The sequence below is a fragment of the Carcharodon carcharias genome, chromosome 11 (genome assembly GCF_017639515.1).
Source record: "Carcharodon carcharias isolate sCarCar2 chromosome 11, sCarCar2.pri, whole genome shotgun sequence".
Lineage (NCBI taxonomy): Eukaryota > Metazoa > Chordata > Chondrichthyes > Lamniformes > Lamnidae > Carcharodon > Carcharodon carcharias.
Genome location: NC_054477.1, coordinates 94,394,732 through 94,416,343, shown reverse-complemented (window position 1 = coordinate 94,416,343; position 21,612 = coordinate 94,394,732). Strand labels below are relative to the sequence as shown.

The window sequence follows — 21,612 nt, the reverse complement described above, 5'->3', positions numbered from 1 at the left end:
TTTAAAGCTGCAGAAGTGTTTTACTTTTGTGTCAATTATGGTTCTAAAGAAGTGAAATAACATTTTTAAGTTTTAGAGATGGGGTTAATGTTATGCTTGAAAACACCTTTGTAACTGAATATGACCTAGTTACGCATTTATGCAATTTGTCGTTTCTCAAACAGGAGCAAACACGGAGTTACCAATTACATTCCTGAACAGTTTTTGGATGATTTCCTTGACCTTGTCATTTGGGGACATGAACATGAGTGTAAAATAGCTCCCACAAGAAATGAACAGCAACTTTTCTATGTTTCACAGCCTGGAAGCAGTGTTGTCACTTCTCTTTCTCCAGGAGAAGCTGTAAAAAAGTATGTGCCTTTTTTTTTAAAAAAACCTACTTTGCTATACCTTTTCTAACACAGATGAAGAGTTAGTTGAGAGGCATTTCCTATTGTTAGCAATCTTTTTTAAAAATGATTTTGAAAAGCTGCATATTTATGTTGCATCGCTGGAGGAGGAGGAGGAGTTGTCTTATTGAATCATTACAACCCCTGTAATAATGGGTGTTCCACAATTGTGCTAAGTAAGGAATTCCAGGATATTGACCCAGCAATAATGAAGGAATGATGATATACGTTGGAGTGAGACTTGGAATGTGGTTAGGGATCTTGGAGGTGATAATGTTCCTATGACCTGATTAACTCTTGTGCTGCTAACTTAATGTTTTGAGTTGAGATTTCAATGTGTTAACGTGGTCTAAGATAGAAGCTTCTTGACACTTTCATATGTAGCAAATCAGACAAAATGCTTATCCAAACATATCAAATACATAGTGGACTACTTACACTATAAACTGGCCCTTTCAACTAATTTTTAAAAAGCTGCTTGTGAGAGATTGGTAGATACACAATGATTAATTGACTGTGCTATTTATTCAGTGAGTAGATGAAAAAAATACTCAACAAACAAACAACAAAGTCTACTGCTTATGTGACACCTGACCTTGCTATCACTAAGAAAAAAGAAATACCCACAGGGTAAAATTTTTAGCTCAGCGGGTGGGCATGTGCCTGTCTTGACTGAGCGTAAAATGACACAAGATGACGTCGGGCATGCGTCCTGATGTCATGCACTAATGCGATATTTCAGTGGCAGGCGCTCGCCGACAACTAGAAGGCCTTATGGATGGTGGGCAGGCGAAAAGGCCAAGCAGCCTTTGCACTTTTTTGGAAACCTCATCCATGGGCGGGATGAGGTTTCCAAATGCAAATAAAAATCAAATAAAAGCTTTATTTTCTTCATCAGTAACATGTGAATCTGTCGCATGAGCAGGGACATGAGGGGACATGTTTCATTACATTTTTATTTTTTTAATTATATTTTTCATATATCTTCATCTCCCTGAGACAACTCTTAATTGGAGTACTCAATGGACCTGCCCGTCCAACCTTAAGGTTGGCGGGCAGGCCGGGAGCCCAGGTGGGCTTCCAAAAAAAACATGAAACCTCATCCACGGGTGGGATGAGATTTAATGAGGGTTTTAAAAATGTTTATGAAATATATGGTGTCACAAGGAGGGGACAGGTCAATAGTTTTTGTTTTCTCCGTTCAGCACTGTTTTTAAAGTTGAAGCAATCTCACTGAGGCAGCACTTTGCCTCAGGGAGATCTATGGACATTTTTGCGCATGCGCAAAAGAGTGCACAGACCTGCTCAAGGAATCCCCCCACCTACACAGGGAGCGCACAGTGCTTCAGGGTAGATGTCACGCTGGGTGGGCCTTAATTGGCCCGCCCACGTAAAATGGTGGCGCGCCCCCGACTGGGGACGCTGATCAGGAACCCGCCTGCCTGCACCAGCTCCTGCACAAACCCCCTGACGGGAAGAACCTGCCCCTGATTTTTATCCAGAACTGAAAAGAATGCCGAACTCTTAGCATAGAGTTTCACGTACCAGGCATATATATCAGCCATTTGGATGCAGATGTTAACGTGCTAATCCTGTCAGATGCTTTGACTTCTGTGCTGAATTAGTGGTATGCTTTTCAGCAGCATGGATTTGTAAAAATCACTTCAATATCTATATCAAAGTTTTTCAAAGTGTGCATAGTTGAGTCAGAATCGAGCGATATTGACATGGAATGATCCATGGCTATTATCAATATTTCTGAAAATTTTACTACTAATATTTATGAAGTTTTATTGCTCTTGATTATAGACATGTTGGGTTGTTGCGAATCAAAGGAAAGAAAATGAACATGCGGAAGATTCCTTTGAAAACAATTCGCCAGTTCTTTATTGAGGACCTTGTTCTTGCAGATCACTCTGATATATTTAACCCAGATCATCCCAAGGTCACACAGAAAATAGAGGCTTTCTGTGTAGAGAAGGTAAGCCAGTAGAATGCAATAATTCATTTCCTGACCTAAGTCATGCTGCAGAAGACAATGCTGAGCTTTTTCTAAAAACTTCTCCACCGAGAGTGCAAATTGTGCCCTTTGTGTCAATGTCTTATTAATTACATTGTTAAGGTTTGATGGTAATTACATTGTTGGATATTGATGAGTATTTATGCACCTATAAATGGGGATAACTGAGACACTGGGGGATGGGAGTAGTGTTGACTGTGAATTAAATTAATAAACTCTCTTCAGCAAAGAAAGCTGCAGTGTCTTAATTTTAACTTCAACAACTAACATGGATCCAGTTAACACTTTGGACTGCTATTGCATACCTCCTGGTTTCCAAACAGTTTTAGCACAGGCTTCTGGGCTGGTTCCTGCCTATTTTGACAGTATATGATGCCTGCCATCAAGAAATCAAGACCAGGAGAAAATATGGTTAAAATACTACAAGGAGGTGTATTAACATACATATGAATTTTATAAACCTGATTATAGGAGCTGAAAGATTTGGAATTGATCTGTTTGATTTTTCTATTTACAATACTACTTAAGGGTGATTCAGTTCTTAATGCTTAATCTTTGGCAGAGTTGGTCTCTGCTAAAAAATATCTTGTCACCAATAGTTCTAGCTAGCTAAGGATAATGATTCTTATATTTTCTCTCAAGTTCCTCACCCATGTTTCAATAATATAATCGTACTTGAATCATTTGTCTAAGTGATCAATGGAGCCTAAAGCATTTGTGCATAATGAAAGTGGATTTCTTACTTTCATTGATTAGTAGCCAATCCACACTTTATGATTGTTCTGTCAAGAGCTAAAATCGGTTGATCTGTCAAAGTGTCTGTAAACTGATTTTGTAAAAGGAGGAAAGAAAAGCATCCAACAGGTCCTATTAATCATAAAAAGAAAGAAACAAGAGAATGAACAACAATCTTTTAGCATATGGCAAATCATGGGGCAGTTTAATTTCAACAATATGAGTTCACTTGGAGGACTAGCAGTTTTTTCTGCTTAAGGTGCCCTGGCAATAATGTACAAATACAAATAGACGGGCCTCATTTTTCATTTCAGTTATCTCTTGTAATGCAAAGATCCCTCTTTGTTCCTTTGAAATGATAGGATAAAGGGCAACAGGACATAAATATTTTCTTAATTGACAGCAAACACTATAGAAGCGCATGTAACAGTGATGCATGAAGACACACATTCGGACCACAATGAGGCCACAACTATTGAGCTACCAAGAATAATGGGGGGGGTGGTAGGGTGGTGTGGGGTGTGTGGGGGAAGTACTACAACAGCACAGTAGCATTCCTGAAATTAGTCTGTACCAACACTGAGTGACAACAGATTCCCCACACAGAATGAGCTCACTCTCAACAGAGCACCTATTCCCCACCTTCCAAAGAATGAATTCATTCACAATAGAAGACATGGGTTCTACACCAATCTCCACCTTTCCAGAGATGTTGTGCTCCTGCAGCTTGAGACCACTGATTTCTGCATGCTTGTACTGTGGGTCATTTAAGTTTGGTCAGAAATAAAATTGGAGAATTTTATTTATATTTAACCGGAATACATGTTAAGTGTTTACAGAATATAAGATGAATATTGAGACAGTCACAAATGAATAGAGACTCTCAATCTGATTTTTTTTACATTGAAAATAAAATAGTCCTTTTGAATTAATTGAATAATAGCTCATTTTGTTTGTCTGTTGTATTCATCTCTGTAGGTAGAAGGAATGTTGGATGCTGCTGAAAGTGAACGTCTCGGAAATCCACACCAACCAGAAAAGCCTCTCATAAGATTGAGAGTTAGTGTTTTTTTTAATGGCTTAGCCTTTTTCAAAATTCTAATTTAAATTGGCTGAAATCAAAGCTAATTTTGAAGAGATAAGATGCTAAAAGATATTCTATCATGGGCAAAATATCAGGCTTAGATATCCTTTTCATTTGTGTAACAAATATGTTCACTATTCTGTCCAGAACACCATGAAGTCCTCAAGGCTGCTAGGCAGGAGAAGGGCCTGGGAGCTGTCGTGCATGGGTCATTGAAGGCGTATAATCAATGCAGTGAAAGGAAATGGAAAAAAAAATCCAGTATGGTACAAAATGAGCTGCCAATCTGATATTGCCATTTGTGTGCCACCCCCCAAGGCCAATTTCAGCCTTATTTTTTTTTTTTGTACAGAAGTTTGATCAGGTCACAAATTGAACACTGGGCAGAATCTTCGGCTCGGCGAGCAGGGGTGGGGCCAGTTCACTGAGGCGTAAAATGACACGGTGACCTCGGGTGTGCATCCTGATGTCACCGCGCGTCATTCAGATTTTCAGTTCGGGCGCGCACCCAAGTCGGCTGCGCGATGCCAAACTGTCAAAGGGCTTATTAAGGCCAGTTAACTATTAATAAAAACAATAAACTGAGCTTAAGGTTGATGGGCAGGCGAAGAGCCCAGGCGGCCTTCGCATTTTTCATGGAGCTTCATCCACAGATGGGATGAGGATTCATGAAAGTGTTTAAAGGTTTGAAAAAATTTTTAATGAAATTCATACACAAGTCCTAGCTTGTGACAGTTTCGCATGAGGGGACATGTCCTAAATTTTTTTTTCCCTTGTTAAAATTTTTTTAAACTTAAACTAATCTCCCTGAGGCAGCTCTGTGCAAAAGAGCGCAGGCCCCAACTCAGGCAACCCCCCCACCCCCCAAAGCCCACACAGGGAGCGCCCAGCGCTTCTGGGCGCCTATCACGCTGGCCTGCCCATATAAAATTGCGGCACCCAGCCAATCGCGGGCACGATCAGCAGCATGCACGCCCCTGCCCCCTCCTGTACTGCCCGCTTCTGTACTCGCGCCACCCCCCCCCCCCCCCCCCCCCCGCCCTGACAGGGAGAAAATTCTCCCCACTGTTTTGACTTCCTCAAATGGGGGATGTAGATGCCTTGCTAAGGGTTCAGAGGAGAGTTCACGAATTCAAGGGCACTCGTTACCAGGACATGAAAACTGGGCCTTTTAATTTGGGGATGTGGTGTGGTCATGTGGGGAAAAAAAATCGAAAGAATGGTTACAGCACAGAAAGAGGCCATTTGGCCCGTTGAGTTTGTGCTGGCTTTCTTCTCTGCATGAACAATTTAGCTAGTTTTACCCCACAGCCCTTTCTAAGTAGCAGATTTTTTTCTCTGCAGGTGCTTATCCAATTCTTTTTTGTAAGGCAGGATTGAATCTGCCTCCACCACCCTCAGGCAGTGCATTCCAGATCCTAACCACATGCTGGTAAAAATGGTTTTCTTCATGTAGTTTTTGGTGCTTTTGCTAACCACCTTAAATCTGTGTTCTCTGGTTCTTGATCCTTCTGCCAATGGAAATAGTTTCGCCCTATCTGTTGTCTAGACCCCTCATGATTTTAAACACCTCTATCAAATCCCCTCCCGAACTTCTTGAGGTAGAACAATCTCAGCTTCTTCAATTTATCCAAGTAACTGAAGTCCCCCATTCCCGGAAACATTCTCCTAAATCTTTCCCATACCCTTTCTAAAGCCCTCGCATCTTTCCTAGGGTGTAGTGCCCAGAATTATACCCAAAACTCCAGTTGAGTTGAACCAGTGTTTCATCATAACTTCCTTGTTTTGTACTCTGTGCCTAATTATGAAACTTGGAGTCCGGTGTGCCTTTTTAACAAGTTTCTGAACTTGCCCTGCTGCCTTCAATGATTTGTACATGTATACCCACCAGTCTCTCCGTTCCTGCACCCCTTTAGAATTGTATCTTTACTTTATGTCGCCTCTCTTCATTCTTGCAACTATTTGCGACTTCTCCACATTAAATTTCATATGCCAAGTGTCCACTCATTCCACAGCCTATATTTTCTTGAAGTCTATTTCTATCCTCCTTCACACTTCACAATATATCCAAGTTTTGTGTCATTTGCAAACTTTGAAATTGTGCCCTATATTCCCAAGCCTCGGCTATTAATATATATCAAGAATAAAAAGTGCTCCTGCTACTGATCCCTGGAGAACATCACCTTTCTCCAGTTAAGAACAGCTTTTCACTACTACTCCCTGTTTCCTGTCACTCGGCCAACATTGTATCCATGCAGCCACAGTCCCTTTTGTTTCATGGGCTTCAATGTTGCTGGCAAGCCTACTATATGGCACTTATCAAATGCCTTTTAGAAGTCCAATGTAAGCCACGTCAACCACATTACCCTCATCATCCCTCACTTGTTACCACAATAAAAAAGCTCATGCTGGCTTTCCTCAATTAATTCACATTTGTCCAAGTGACCATTAATTTTGTCCCTGATTATCATTTCTAAAAGCTCTCCCACCAAAACTGACTGATCGTAGTTGCTGGGTTTATCCTTACAGCCTTTTTGAACAAGGAAATTTGCAATTCTCCAGTCCTCTGGCACCCCATATCTAAGGAAGATTGTAATATTATGGCTAGTGCCTCTGCAGTTTCCATCCTTGCTCCCCTTAGCATCCTGGGATGTATTCCATCCTGTCTAGTTACTTATCAACTTTAAATACATTCACCAGCCTTTCTAATAGTAATTTTAGCCCATCCAGTATCTCAGCTACCTCCTCATTTGCTTTGACTCCAGCTGCATCTTCTTCCTTAGTAAAGGCAGATGCAAAGTGCACATTTAGTACCTCAGCCATGCTCTCTGCTTCCATGCGTAGATTCTCTTTTTGGTTCCTAATCACCCCGCCCCCTTCTGTTACTAGCATTTTACTGTATATGTGCCTACAGAAGACTTTTGGATTCTCTTTTTTGCTGCCATTCTCTTCTCGTGCTCTCTCTTTGCCTACCATTTTCTTTTTCATTTCCCCTCTGAGCTTTCTACATTCAGTCAAGTTCTCAATTCTATTATCGACTTGATATCTTTTTCTTCTTTGTCTTACGCTATATCTCTTTCCTCATTGAGGGTGCTCAGGCTTTGTTTGTCCTACTTCTTCCCCCTAATAGGAGTGTACCCCGACTGTACCTGAACCATCTCTTCTTTAAAGGCAGCCCATTGTTCAGTACAGTTTTGCCTGCCAATCTTTTCATTCTAATTTACCCAGAACAGGTCCGTTCTCAACCCACTGAAATTGGTCCTCCGCCAATTAAGTATTTTTAAATGTTGAGCATAAACGTTGAAATTTGTTTGAGGTCTTTACAAAAAAAATGAAAGAATTAGACTCGGTCCACTTATGTAGGTCATTTAAGATTGACAGATTAAGGAGGACCAGGGAATATAACTACAAGTAATGAAAGCGCAGAGCTAGGTTATATGCTAGGAGGTTCTCTGTTTGCAGTGACCTTTAGATTAAGTTGTCAAAATGTGAATTGAGGAGCAGTTTTTCCGAGATTAGACAACGTTTTTTTTCCCCCCTTGATGGCTATGAGGAGGATGGGGATTAAGGGTAATGGTGTGCCGTATATGTATGTACAATAAGGAAATTAATCAAGTGAATCATTTCCTACAATATTGACTGCACTTCAGGGAGAAGTGGTGAGTGGGGGCGGGGCCTGCTCGCCAATGTATAAAATGATGCGCGGTGACATTGGGTGGGCGTCCCGATGCCATCATGCATCATTTAGATTTTCAGTTTGGCAGGTGTGCAGCCGACTTGGCTGTGCATCCGCTGAACTGTCAAAGGCCTATTAAGGCTTGTTAAAAACTACGTAAAATAGTTAAATGAGCTGCCCATCCAACCTTACAATTGGTGGGCAGGCGAAGAGCCCAGGTGGCCTTTGCATTTTTTATGAAACCTCATCCACGGGTGGGATGAGGCTTCATGAAGTGTTTAAAAATTTTCAGAAAAATTCATTTACATGTCCCAGCTCATGTGACACTGTCACATGAGGGGACATGTTTTAAAAGTTTTTAATTTCTCTATTTTGAGGTTTAAAACTTAAACAAATCTCCCTGAGGCATCTCTAGATTTCTGTGCTCTTTCACGCGCATACGCAAAAGAGAACAAGCCCCGACTCAGGGAATCCGCCCCCCCCCCCCCCCCCCCCCCCCCCCATTCGCACAGGGAGTGCTCAGAGCTTCTGGCCGAGCGTCACGTTGGCTGGGCCTTAATTGACCCGCCCAAGTAAAATGGGCGGTGTGCACCTGATCAGGTTCGCGCTCGCTCCCACTTGCCCCCGCACAAACCCCCCCCAACGGGGGAAAAATTCAGCCCAAGTGTATTTAATTACTGTAAAGCTTTTTGGAATGTCCTAAGATTGTGAAAGGCACTATATAGATGCATTGAAAATGAATCGTTAGTTTGAAATCAAATTTCATGTCAGTTTTTAGGAACTGCACTCAGGTAGTTGAGTTTAATTGTGCTGCATTTGACTTAATGGAGTCTTCGAAATTTTATTTGGTAAGTTTTGAGTTCATTGCATTTGGCTGTTTATGTACAAAACGTTCATGGCTTTATATAGTATTCGTTTGATCATAGTTGACAAACATATTATTAACATGGTTGCCATATGCAGTATTCAGTAGCTAGTTTATTATAAACAACTGTATTCTTTGAATTCTAAGCAAACCAATTTATTGGTGAATCTAAAAATATCTAATCAGTGAACATGCTGAGTACCAATTCTGTTTAAAACTGGTTTAAACAATTTATCACAAACTGATATGCAAATTGTACTGTGTTCTCCGATCCCTTTCCTTGATGTGTTTTAGGTGGATTACAGTGGTGGATTTGAACCTTTTAATACCCTTCGATTTAGCCAGAAGTTTGTAGAACGAGTGGCCAACCCCAAGGACATAATTCACTTTTTCCGGCATAGAGAACAAAAAGACAACAAAGGTAGGCCTGGAGTTTGTGGTCAGCAACAAATAGATGTTAGATTTGCACTGCCCCACAAACTTTCCGTGGACTTTTGCACTGTGGCTTGAGGCAAAACAGCATGGTGGGGGACCTGACACTTACGCAAACAGGGCAAGCAACTGTGTATTTGCTTAACCAAAAGCTTGAAGAATTGTCACTAAGACAGAGTTTAAACCAGGAAGTGTAGGGAGGGAAGTAAGGTGCTGGAGGGAGCAGTTGTTTAATTTGGAATTCCAGTCAAGTGGTTGCTTAGTCAGTGTTATTGACACCAGTCCCTTTTATTAGATCCTTTTTTATTGAATTCAAGTTCTTAAAATGCAGTGCTGGGATTTCAAGTCACAAACAGCTGGATTACTAGTTCTGTAGCAAAACTACTATGCTACCATATCAATAGTAAGATCCATCTCTTAAGAGAATGGATGGGTTTTCTTTTTGTATCTTCCATCAAGTTTTCTTTTTTATAAACAAGATTGTATGTCCTCCACCCCAACCACCACCACCACCACCACCAAACCCCCCAACTTATCCAGGCCCTGATAGTTTATTTTAACATTGATTTATGTATTATTTTTCTACTTCCAATAGTCAGTTGCATTTTTAGGCATTTGCTCTAAGTCAGAAATTGGAAAATGTAGTTACAGATTCTGCATAGCAGTATTTGAGTTACTGCAAAGTCTGAAGAGGAACAATTAACACTCTCTACTGTACTAACATTTAGCATTTCAGCAGCTGCCAGGCAGCTAGTCCTGAAGAAACCTAGAAAAACTCAGGCCTGACAGCATCTGCGGAGAGGAATACAGTTAACATTTCGAGTCCGTATGACTCTTCATCGGAACTGAGGAAATATAGAAGGTGAAATATAAGCTGGTTGAGGGGAGTGGGACAGATAGAGCTGGCTAGAGGACCTGGAAAAATTTATTAATTTTGCTTCCAATTTCCACCCCTCCATCATTTTCACATGGTCCATCACTGACTCTCCCCTTCCCTTCCTTGACCCCTCTGTCTCGATTTCTGGTGATAGACTGTCCACCAATATTCATTACAAGCCTATCGACTCCCACAGCTACCTCGACTACAGCTCCTCACACTCCGCTTCCTGTAAGGACTCCATTCCATTCTCTCAGTTCCTTCGCCTCCATCGCATCTGTTCTGATGATACCACTTTCAAAAACAGTTCCTCTGACATGTCTTCCTTAACCGGGGTTTTCCAACCACCGTGGTTGACAGGGCCCTCAACCGTGTCCGGCCCATCTCCTGCGCATCTGCCCTCACACCTTCCTCTCCCTCCCAGAACCATGAGGACCCCTTGTCTTCACTTATCACCCCACCAGCCTCCACATTCAAAGGATCATCCTCCGCCATTTCCGCCAACTCCAGCATGATGCCACCAGCAAACACCAAACACATCTTCCCTTCACCCCCCCCCCCCACCGCGCGGCATTCCGCAGGGATAGTTCCCTTCGGGACACCCTGGTCGACTCCTCCATCACCCCTTACACCTCAACACCCTCCCACGGCACCTTCCCATGCAACCGCAGAAGGTGCAACACCTGCCCCTTTACTTCCCTCCTCCTCATCGTCCAAGGGCCCAAACACTCCTTTCAAGTGAAGCAGCACTTGCACTTCTCTCAATGTGGTCTACTGCATTCGCTGCTCCCAATGCGGTTTCCTCTACATTGGAAAGACCAAACGCAGACTGGGTGACCGCCTTACAGAACACCTTCGGTCTGTCTGCAAGCATGACCCAGACCTCCCTGTTGCTTGCCATTTCAACACACCACCCTGCTCTCAGGCCCACATGTCCGTCCTTGGCCTGCTGCACTGTTCCAGTGAAGCTCAAAGCAAACTGGAAGAACAACACCTCACCTTCCGACTAAGCACTTTACTGCCGGACTTAATATTGAGTTCAGCAACTTCAGATCATGAACTATCTCCTCCATCCCCACCCCATTTCCGATCCCCCTTTTTCCAATAATTTGTTCTGATGAAGAGTCATAACGGACTTGAAACGTTAACTGTATTCCTCTCCGCAGTTGCTGTCTGACCTGCTGAGTTTTTCCAGCTATTTTTTGTTTCAGATTTCCAGCATTCGCAGTATTTTGCTTTTATCTGAAAAGAAATCTAGTTGTTTCCATCGGGCAACCCAGTAGTAATTTAAAGTCCTGGAGCTGTGTTTGTGCATTAAGAATGCTATTTTTCTTTAGGAATAAGGCTCGATAGGAATAAATACTTTCCTAATGACTACATTCCAGATGCACTGGAATTGAGCAGTCTAATTTCAATGTAAGCATTTAATCGAGAACAAACAATGGTTGACAAGTTACATGCAAGAAGTTTTGATTGTGTCAGAAGCCTGGGAAGTCAGACTCAGGTAGCTTACAACATTTTTCAAAACACTGTTTTGTACAATTTTGAACACGTTTCTAAACAGTTGTATCTAAATTGGCCAATTTACTTGACAGGTGTAAGATTTGGTTTTCATCAAATTACTGCAAATTTTTATTTCCTACTCTCGATGAAATTGAATTAATCAATTCAACCATTGTCTCACAGACTTGGTTCCACAGACTCCTGGGATCCAAATAGATTTCCAGAGGTATATGAATTAAACTGCCTCTCAACTTTTATATGGAACATATAGAAATAAAAATAATTTTGTCTAGAGACAGGCTCAATTATAAATTAAATGTATTAACATCAATGATAACCTTCACTACTCCAGTCAGCCTCTAAGCACTGCCTGTCTGTGATTAGTTGGAAAACTCCAGACAGAAACAGCGATCCACCATTTATTGGTTCTTTGACACAGCAGTCATACAAAATGCCAACATCCAGCCTTTGGAGAGGAATAGATTCAATTGCACTTTAAAAATCAGGTTTGGGTTTTAACCAATGAAAACAACTCTGGAGTGCATCTATCAATAACTAATTTTTAATTGTACTAATATACAAACTCTCCCACAAAAATGTGTATATAATTTATATCATAAGTATATATTTTTGAAAAATTATCCTGCTCCTTTTCTGATTGGTGAGAGACCAGTCATTGGAGCATGTTGAGTGAATAAAGTAGCCATCAGTCATTTTCAAGTACAATTGCCAAACATCACCACAGAGGCAGATACCTGAAAGTGAATACTTGTTTTCTTAAAGCGTTATTAGAACATTGTGCATTCAGTACTTTCGGATATTATTTAATTTAGATGGGGATGGTGAAAAAGGGTCCTTCAACCACAAAAGTTTGAACACCCTTGAATTAAACTGTGCATTTAGTGCAAAACATTTCATAATTCAATTGTCTACAATACTTTTCAATGTGTACTTTTACCAGATGCACTGAGTTAATAACAAATGAAACATTTGGCCAGAAACTGTAGCTATTAGTTGAAGTAGTTGTTAGTTAGACTTGCCCCTGCTCCCCTCAGCTTAAAATATTTGCCCACAAATTTGCTGAAAGTGCAAATTGTTAAAAGCACCGAGGGAAATGATAATCGGGACCTGAGTGAACAGGGCAACCATTGGGATATCTCCTTCATGAGATTTAAGCATTGGGAAATAAACATGGGAAGGACTGAGATGGAGGGTGAATTAAAGGGAATTAATTCAATGGGCAGAATTTTTCTGTCGGTGAGTTGGGGGCGGGGCCCACTTGCCAACGTGAAAATGATGTGGGATGACGTTGGGGGGATCCTCCGACTTAATCCTGCCCCATTTAAATATTCAGGAAGGCAGGGGCACAGCGCGATCAACTGTCTGCCCGCCGACCTATCAATGGCCAATTGAGGCCATTGACAGGGTACTTAAGACAATTAAAGGCCCCGCCCGTCCGACCTTAAGGCTGGAGGGCAGACCAGGAGCCCCAGCGGGATCCACTGGCGGGATGAAGTTTCATGTCTGTTTTTAAAAAAGTTTAATTAAATTTTTGTGATATTTATTAACATGTCCCATCTCGTGTGACGTGGTCACATGAGGGGGGACCTCTTAATTTTTTTACTGTTCTATTTTTGACGTTTGAAACACTGTCAGCGATCTCCCTGAGGCAGCACTTAGTCTCAGGGAGATGTGCGCTCTTTCGCGCAAAAGAGCACACTCTGACAGTTGGGGCATTCCCTCCCCCCCCGCACAGGAAGCGCATAGCGCTTCCTATCGGGTGGCCCGCTGGGTGGGCCTTAATTGGCCTGCCCGCTTAAAATGGTGACGGGGCCCGTTTCGGCGGCGGCGATCGGCTGCCCACCTGCCATCAAGCCAGTGGGCCCGCCCGCCCATTAAGGGCAAAATTCTGCCCAATGTCAAATTAGGTAGAGAAAGAAATGGAGGAAAGGAAAGATTGAATTAAGAGGGAGAAGAAAGAGAAAGGAGAAGTTAGGGGAAAAAAGTAACATTTAAAATTTGACTTTTACAAATTCTGAAAAAATTCAAAACCTAAAGGAATAAAGCTCAATAATTGCGATAGTTAATTTTCGGTGCTGGAGAGGTTGGCTTTAGAATGGCAATAATTAACATGTCTTCCAAAGGGCACTTGCATTTCTATAATGATATTAGAATTAGGTTTCTGTTGCAAGTTTAATGTGGCATTAATGAGAAAAATACAGCAATTTCCAACAAATTGGGGAAGCAAAGGGCAAGATGCTGTCTTTGCAATGCTAAAAGTGGAGTAGCGCAACTTGGGCACTTACATCAGGATATTGACATTTAACCATGCATCAGATTCTTGCCTGAAGCTGCTGCACCATTTACAATGATCAGTGCCAGTGTAATTATTTTGATGGAACAATACCTATGGTTTTAAAGATTGTACCACTTGTTGGGAACAGAGAATTAATCATTTGGTAGTACAGAACTTGAGTATTGCTGAAAAAAAGACATTCTAAGCTTTTAATTTTGCACTCATCAGGACAATCGCAAGAATACCAATGTCAGGGGAAGCAACAACTTTATACTGTATGAGGAGAGAGTGCTGATTTGTTGGAAAGTGGACTTGATGAACAGAATTTTTCTTTTTTAAATGCAATATCCACCTAACTATGGGCTGCATTCAAACAATGGAGAAGATTGGCCTGAAAATTAGTGATTTGCAATGATTTTTCTTCTTTGATTTTGCTACAGATGATGCACAGATTAATTTTGGAAAAGTTGCAAATAGATCTTCAGAGGGAATGCACTTAAGAGTGGAGGATCTAGTCAAACAGTATTTTGAGACAGCAGAAAAAGTAAGTTAATGCCACTTTGACAGTCTTTATCAGTTGTAAATGCATACAACAAAGGTAGATCTTGATATACGTAAAAGGGGAAAAAATAAATTGTTGAATTACATGAATCAAACTCTAAAATTCAGAGTTTACTAAATTTGTCAAGTAATGCATTCACAATATTAATCTTACATAATTTTTGTTTTTAACTCCACTCCTGTAGAATCTTGATGCTAAATTTCCATTTTGCTTGTAATGGCAGAGAAAATGCTTTGGTTGACTGTTCCGTGTTCTTTATTTGTAAAAGGGATGAAGAAATTCTGATTCTGTATGAAAAAACAAAGTACGCACTAGTACTTTAGCCAGTGTTTTATTAAAAATTCTAATCATATAGTTTATTTATTTTACTTACATCAATTTGCTGCATTTTTGGTGAAAAACAATTGGAGTAAAGGATTTAAACTAGAACATTTGATTATTTGTAATGCATAGATGCAGAATAGATAATAAGATATTATAGTTGATGAAGTGAAGGATTTTGATGCTGGGAAAAGGAAGATATCTGCAAGGGGGTCATTATAGTGCATGAAGAAAATAAAAAGTAAATTTAATACAGATAAAATTATTTGCAGTTTTAATAGCACATTGTGTTTTAAAACTTCTATTGTACTGCTTATTCAAACTGCATACCAAATGTACTAGGAACTTAACATGGCAAGGTTGCATGTTTTTACTATTCTACAATGAAGCTGTTTGCTTTATTTCCTTTGTATTACTGTCTGTATTGAGGTATTAATTTAAGGAAATAGGGTGTTGAGGCATTCCACCATAAGCCTACACTTCTTAATTTAAAGAAAATGGCACCGGTTTTTGCATGGGTACCTGCCAGTCAAATAGCTTCTTCCCTCGGGTGAAAATAGGAGTTGTGGCAGACGAAACCAGAAAGAGCTGGAGGCAGTACAGTGTGTGGAGGTGGGCTGGGTGGAAGGCCTGACTTGGTGCTCCAGCACTTTGTCAAGGACATTGAAAATGAATAAAACAAAAGACTGCCATCAAGCTCTCACACCTCACAACTCCCCAGGTCTCCCCCAACCCATCCAATGGCCCCTCATACTCTCCATGCCAGCCTATGCCCCTCCACCCACTTCCCTTAGCCCTTTATAGCTCGAATGCCAACTTATACCCCATTTGTGGTCCCTATCCCAACCCATGCACACACCACCCTTTGCCCTTACACCTGTCATGCCAATTCACCCTCTAACCATCGTGGATGGACCTCAGGACCGATGTTGAGATTAAATAAAGCTCTTAAGTGTCAATTTATGAATTCATTATTTCCCAAAAAAAACCTTCATTGACAAGAACCTATTAACTACATTTAACTTCCTTTAATCCCTTATGTTAACAAGTATTTGCATTCATAGTCCTCCCTCCCCCTTTCAAAGAGTTTATAATCACTTGGAGCTGTCAAACAAACTGTGAACTGACAGGCACCCCACTGTGATAATGATAGGCTGTGAAATCAATCATGCAGCACAAATCCTGTAATGGAAGCTGCCACGATTATCTCAACTGACAGTGAATAGCAAGCACTGATTTTTTTCTCTAACACTGCAGACAATTTTTCTGATTTTTAAAGGGTAGGACATTTAGATGCCTTGACGGCTTGCCAGTTTCAATGAGCTTGACAGTTCCAATTGTTTATGCGTATTCATGTCTTCTTGAACAATCCCAAAAAGCACCTTACCTCTCCTAAAGGGTGCCTTACCTTTTCCAAAGGTGTCCCAGGACCATGTCCAAATGGTACCCTACTCCTCCAGAAGTGTACCCTACCTCTCCAAAAAACTCGGGCAGCTTTAGACCTTCTCCAACCTGGTCTAAAGTGCACACATTGTGTTTTGACATGCCACTAGTCAAAATCAGTTTTGATTGAGGCAGCTGCACTTTGACATATGGGCCAGGATTTTCCTGTCGGTGATTTGGGGGCAGGGCCCACTTGCTGATGGGAAAATGACGCGGGATGATGTCAGGAGCAACTCCCGATGTCATCCTGGCCCCTTTAAATTTTTAGGAAGGTGGGTGGACAGCGAAATCAGCTGTTTGCCCGCCGACTTGTCAATGGCCAATTAAGGCCATTGACAGGCTAATTAAGGCCATTGACAGGCTAATTAAGATTATTAAAGACCTGCCCGTCCAACCTTAAGGCTGGTTGTCAGGCCAGGAGCCCCAGCGGGCTTCTAATAATACATGAAATCTCATCCACTGGCAGGATGAGGTTTCGTTTTTGTTTTTTAAAAAGTGTCGTAAAGTTAATGTGTTTCTTATTAACGTGTCCTATCTCGTGTGACATTGTCACATGAGGGGGACATGTTAATGATCTTTAAAATTTTTCTATTTTTAAAGTTTTTTGGACTGGCAGTGATCTCCCTGAGACAGCATTTGTCTCAGGAAGCAGCGTGCTCTTTTGTGCGCATGCGCGAAAGAGCGCGCTTTGACAAATGGGGCATCCCCCCCACCCCCCCTGCATAGGAAGTGCATAGCACTTCCTGTCGGGCAGGCCGCCGGGCGGGCCTTAATTGGCCCACCCACTCAAAATAACGGTGGGACCCGTTTCGGTGGCGGGGGTTGGCTGTCCACCCGCCGCTGAGCCAGTGGGGCCCACACACCCACCAAGGGCAAAATTCTGCCCATGCTGTTTCTTCCGTAAACCACACATGTGTAAATTGGAACCCGCCCCTATTTCCCCTACCACCCCCCTTGCAAAAAAGGTGAGGGCTGGCTTCGGAAGTGGGACTTCCAGATCCAGGCTTCTGTTGCCATTTTGGCAAAGACACAGAGCCCCTCTGCCCGTGTAGAAATTCAGGCCCTGAAATCTTGGGCTGGATTTTCCAGGCCGGGGTGGGGGGGGGGCTTGCTCACCGATGCGTAAAATGACATGTGGTGACGTCGAGCAGAATTCCCGATGTCATCCCGCCCCATTTAAATTTTCAGGTAGGCGGGGGCTCAGCAAAATCAGCTGTGCGCACGCTGACCTGTCAATGGTCAATTGAGGCCATTGACAGAGTCATTTAAGTAATTAATGGACCTGCCTGTCCAACCTTAAGGTTGGCAGGCAGGCCAAGAGCTTTGGCGGGCATTAGAAAAAACATGAAACCTCATCCACAGGCAGGATGAGGTTTCATGTAGGTTTTAAAAATTTTAATTAAAGTTTTTTAAAAAGTTATGGACATGTCCCAACTCGTGACAGTATCATATTAGGGGACATATCAGGAATTTTTTTTCTATTTTTAATAATTTGTACAGTAGAGAGGATGTCCCTGAGGGAGCACTTAGCCTCAGGGAGATGAGTGCGCTCTTACGTGCGCATGTGTGAAAGAGTGCACTCTCGGGTTTAGGGATTCCCCCCAGCCTGCGCAGGGAGCGAATAGCGCTTCCGTGTGGATGTCATGCTGGGTGGGCCTTAAATGGCCCACCTGCGTAAAAGCATTTAACTCTCCGCACCCCCCACCGGGCAGGGGGAAAATCCTGCCCCTTGTTTCTGGTGCCTTGATAAATCTAATGTCCTGAAATTTTAATTTCACTTTCAGAATTAATATACTGTTATGACCGGGATGGGAGGAGTACGCGTATGATCTAGCCCCACTACTCTACAGGCCGTAACATTAATTTAAAAGTTTAATTTTCTCAACAAAATAGCCAATCGTCTATTTCCCCCACTGGTGTGATCACACGCACACACATAGGACAAACAGATAGAGTCTCTCTGCACTTGGGCTTTAAAGGATGGGAGTTATAAAATAAGGGATAAAATTCGCAGGGTCTCGATGCTGTCGACCTGGAATACCCCCGTGTGAAGATGGGCCGCTGCTCCTGTTGGATGTCTGGAAGTTCTCACCAACTGGTCACAGTTTTGCAGGTCAAAATGCAGACCACTTACACACAGATGAGGGTTCTCCGGCCACAGGTTGGTAGCCACACACAATTGTATGCTAGATAGAGAGAGAGAGAGCCAGTTAGGGCAGCCTTCCTTCCTCCGCTTATTCCCCAACAAGACTGCCTTCAAAACCTGCAGGTTCACAACTTAAGTTTTTTCCCTCTTTCCTATGTGATTTCCAGCAAGTTACCAACTTTTGCCATTTCAGTTTTTCCCTTTTTAGTCGTCCCCCCCCCCCCCCATTAATTAAAGCAATTGCAGTTCAAAATAAACAGCCAGACCTTCTTCAAGCACCACAAAGAACTGGTGATTTCCTTTCAGTTGACCCAATACAAATGTCCCATCCCTCACCTACTCAACGGCTTGTCTCTCATGGAAGAAGTAAATGACCGAAGAGCTCAACTTAGCAAGATAGTAGGCCCAAGCTCCCATTTTCTAGTATTACAGCAAGCTGGAAAGATGTAGCCTTATTGCTGCAAATTCTTAGAGCCAACGAAATTTGTTGATACATTGTTGCTGAGTATCGCCATGAAGTGACCAAATAATCCCGGCTATGTTTTGGAACCCCTGTGAAATTATCTACTGAAGGCCAAGCTCCAATTGACTTATTGAAATATTGGTAACTTGGTCATTTAGAATTTCTCTCTGATTTTTTGTTGCCACAGATATCTCCTGGATGCCACACTGAGGTTTTTTTTGCATGACCTGACATGGATCCTGCGTAGTGTTGCTAATTTGGGTAATCCAACAGTGTGCCCCCAATTTACACACAATTTTTGTTGTCAGTGGCTCTCCCTCCATTCAAGGATGACATCTACTCAGGGTCACGAGTTTCTGCCATGAGTCTTCATGTGACTGGCTTATTTTGGATTCACAGTTCCTTGGCCACATGGGACAGGACATTCGACAAAGTAGTGGGAAATGGAATGCAGGATGTACTTCCCTTTCTTTCCTTCTCTGCCATTGCTCTGCCTTATCATTAAGGCATTGGGACTTGAAGCGTGATGCAGCTTGATGGACAAGTACACCATTCTAAATGATTGGGAGCGAGCTGCTCCAGTCATTAAGGCCAATGCTGGTGCATTTCAAGGAGAGCTTCAGAGTGTCTGTAGCAATTTCTTTATCCTCCCTCAAACGTTGGCCGTTTGAGTGAACGGGACCTGCCGGGGAGATGATTTTCAGCCATGCAGACTTAATGGCCAGTCCATTGAAGTTGATTTTGCAGGGGTTTTGCCTGAATGCTAGTAGACTGGGCTTCAAGAAGGGCACTAGCATTTGCTCTACAGCCCTCCGATTGAATCCGGATGAAGCGTTGCTGGTGGAATTAATCTCGTGCTCTTATGTAGCGCTGGTACATAGTACAGGACTCTCTGCAGTATTGGGGCCTGGTGCAATAGCTGCTCTTTTGTTGATTTGCGGAGTTTTATTTGTCAAGCACTCACTGCTATAATTTTTTGAAGGCTGAACAGGTGTCGCTAGGTGTCAATGGTGGCCTTTTGAGAGAGGTGACTGCTGCAGTAAGAAAAATGCTCGACATATTCCATAGTGTCTCCTTCAACATATATTGGAAGTGGAATATTTGGCTGATCAGGTGTGAGTTGATATGAGCCACATTCGAGGATGGGTCGAGTTTCTTCTTTGCAGAATTGAAGGGATTAAGAGCTGCTTGCAAATTTGATGCAGAGTGGGCAACGACACTGAAGTAACCCACAAACTATGTGTATATATGGTGGTCAGTTTAGTTTGGCACAAAGGTGACTGAGATTAAAGAGCTTTCCACCTGGATGGGATTTAATACTGCCACCAGAGGGCAGTTTTTCTTTGAAGTGAATGGCCACTGTCAAGTAGATTGTTAATAGTATGGGGTATATCACACAGCCTTGTTTGACCCCAGCCTGGATTTTGAACTCGTCTGATTCAAGTTCCTCACTCAAGACAGCTGCAGTCATGTCATCATGAAGCAGTTGTAGGATTGTAATAAGTTTCTTGGGTATTCAAATCATAGGAGCACAATCCACAGAGTCCAGCGATTTACTGAATCAAATCAAGTTGTTGAATGCAATGAAGAGTTCCTGGTGGCATTCACTATATTTTTCTTGGCTTTGTTGGAGACTCCTCTACATGGCCTAAAGCCACACTGTCACTGGGAGAATGTGTGTCAAGATTTTCCCTGCCCAAGGACAAGAGGAAAGTTTCCACAGCATGATTTATCTCCCTTCTTGGAAATAGATACAATTTTGCATTCCTGAAGTCGTCAGGGGGAGTTCTTTTTCCTCCCAAATCGATAGGACTGGAGTCTTGGTGTGAGCAAAAATCCTCCAGTTTTGAAGATCAGAGCTGGAACACTAAAGATTTGCAGGCTTTGTTTTTTTTCCATCTGTTAATTGCTTGTTGCGGCTCTCCCATCGATGTTGGTTCACCATGGATTCTACCATAAGGTACTACGGGATAACCTGGAGAGTATCAGCTGCCACTGTGGATTCATAGTTGAGGAGTTGTTCAACATGTTCTTTCCAACGTTTACAGATGGTATTATTATCTTTAAGAAACACACCCTGTGAATGTAGGAAATTTTGTCTATTTTACCTCTGACTATGGATGGCCATGGTGTGTTGGAAAAAGCTTTGCATGTCATTAAGGTACTGTTGGATCTCTTGGGCACTTTCTGTTCCCACCACATGTCCTTTAACTTCTGGATTTGTCTTTGGACGTCAGCCATAATTGATTGATAATGCTGCCTTGAGCTGTGACCTTGGGTTGTTCTGCCAGGCAATGAATACTGCTCATTTTTGTTCCAGGCATTCACACATTTGAGCACCATTTTCTCTAACTAATCATGTGAGGTTGATGCTCATACACAATGGTCTGGGCACAGGAGTCTAGTACAGCTAACTTTATTTGATCCCACTAAGCTGACTGTGTGAAGATTTTTCCAGATTGTTAGTGAGCTGCATTTGCAATTCCTCTCTTCTATCAGGCTGTTTTAGGGCTGAGACGTTCCTCTTGGTCTTTTGGATCTTGCAGTGTCTTGGTGCAAGGTGGATGTTCATTGATCGAAAAAGTTGATGATATATCTAGCAGGCATCAGTCCCCCGCATGGATCAAGTGATACTGATATCACTTAGATCTTTGACTTGAACAATGACATAAACTGGGAAGTGCAAATGCTTGGATCTAGAATGCCTGCATGTGGCTTTGTATTTTTCCTTTTGGCAGAAGAGGGCATTTATTATAATGAGACTATGCAGAGGAAGCCATTTGCATCGGTTTTACCTACC

At 42.2% G+C, this 21,612-nt stretch overlaps 1 protein-coding gene across 4 annotated transcripts in view; it reads left to right on the top strand.

Annotated features, from left to right (window-relative positions):
- mre11a (MRE11 homolog A, double strand break repair nuclease) overlaps positions 1–21,612 on the top strand; it is a 133,164-nt gene that overhangs the window by 52,218 nt on the left and 59,334 nt on the right. For all 4 annotated transcript variants that reach the window (XM_041198929.1, XM_041198931.1, XM_041198928.1 and 1 more), the window contains exons 8-12: positions 165–350; positions 2,199–2,370; positions 4,123–4,203; positions 9,064–9,190; positions 14,318–14,421. In XM_041198929.1, coding sequence (XP_041054863.1) covers positions 165–350; positions 2,199–2,370; positions 4,123–4,203; positions 9,064–9,190; positions 14,318–14,421 — 670 coding nt within the window. The remainder of the gene's footprint in view (positions 1–164; positions 351–2,198; positions 2,371–4,122; positions 4,204–9,063; positions 9,191–14,317; positions 14,422–21,612) is intronic.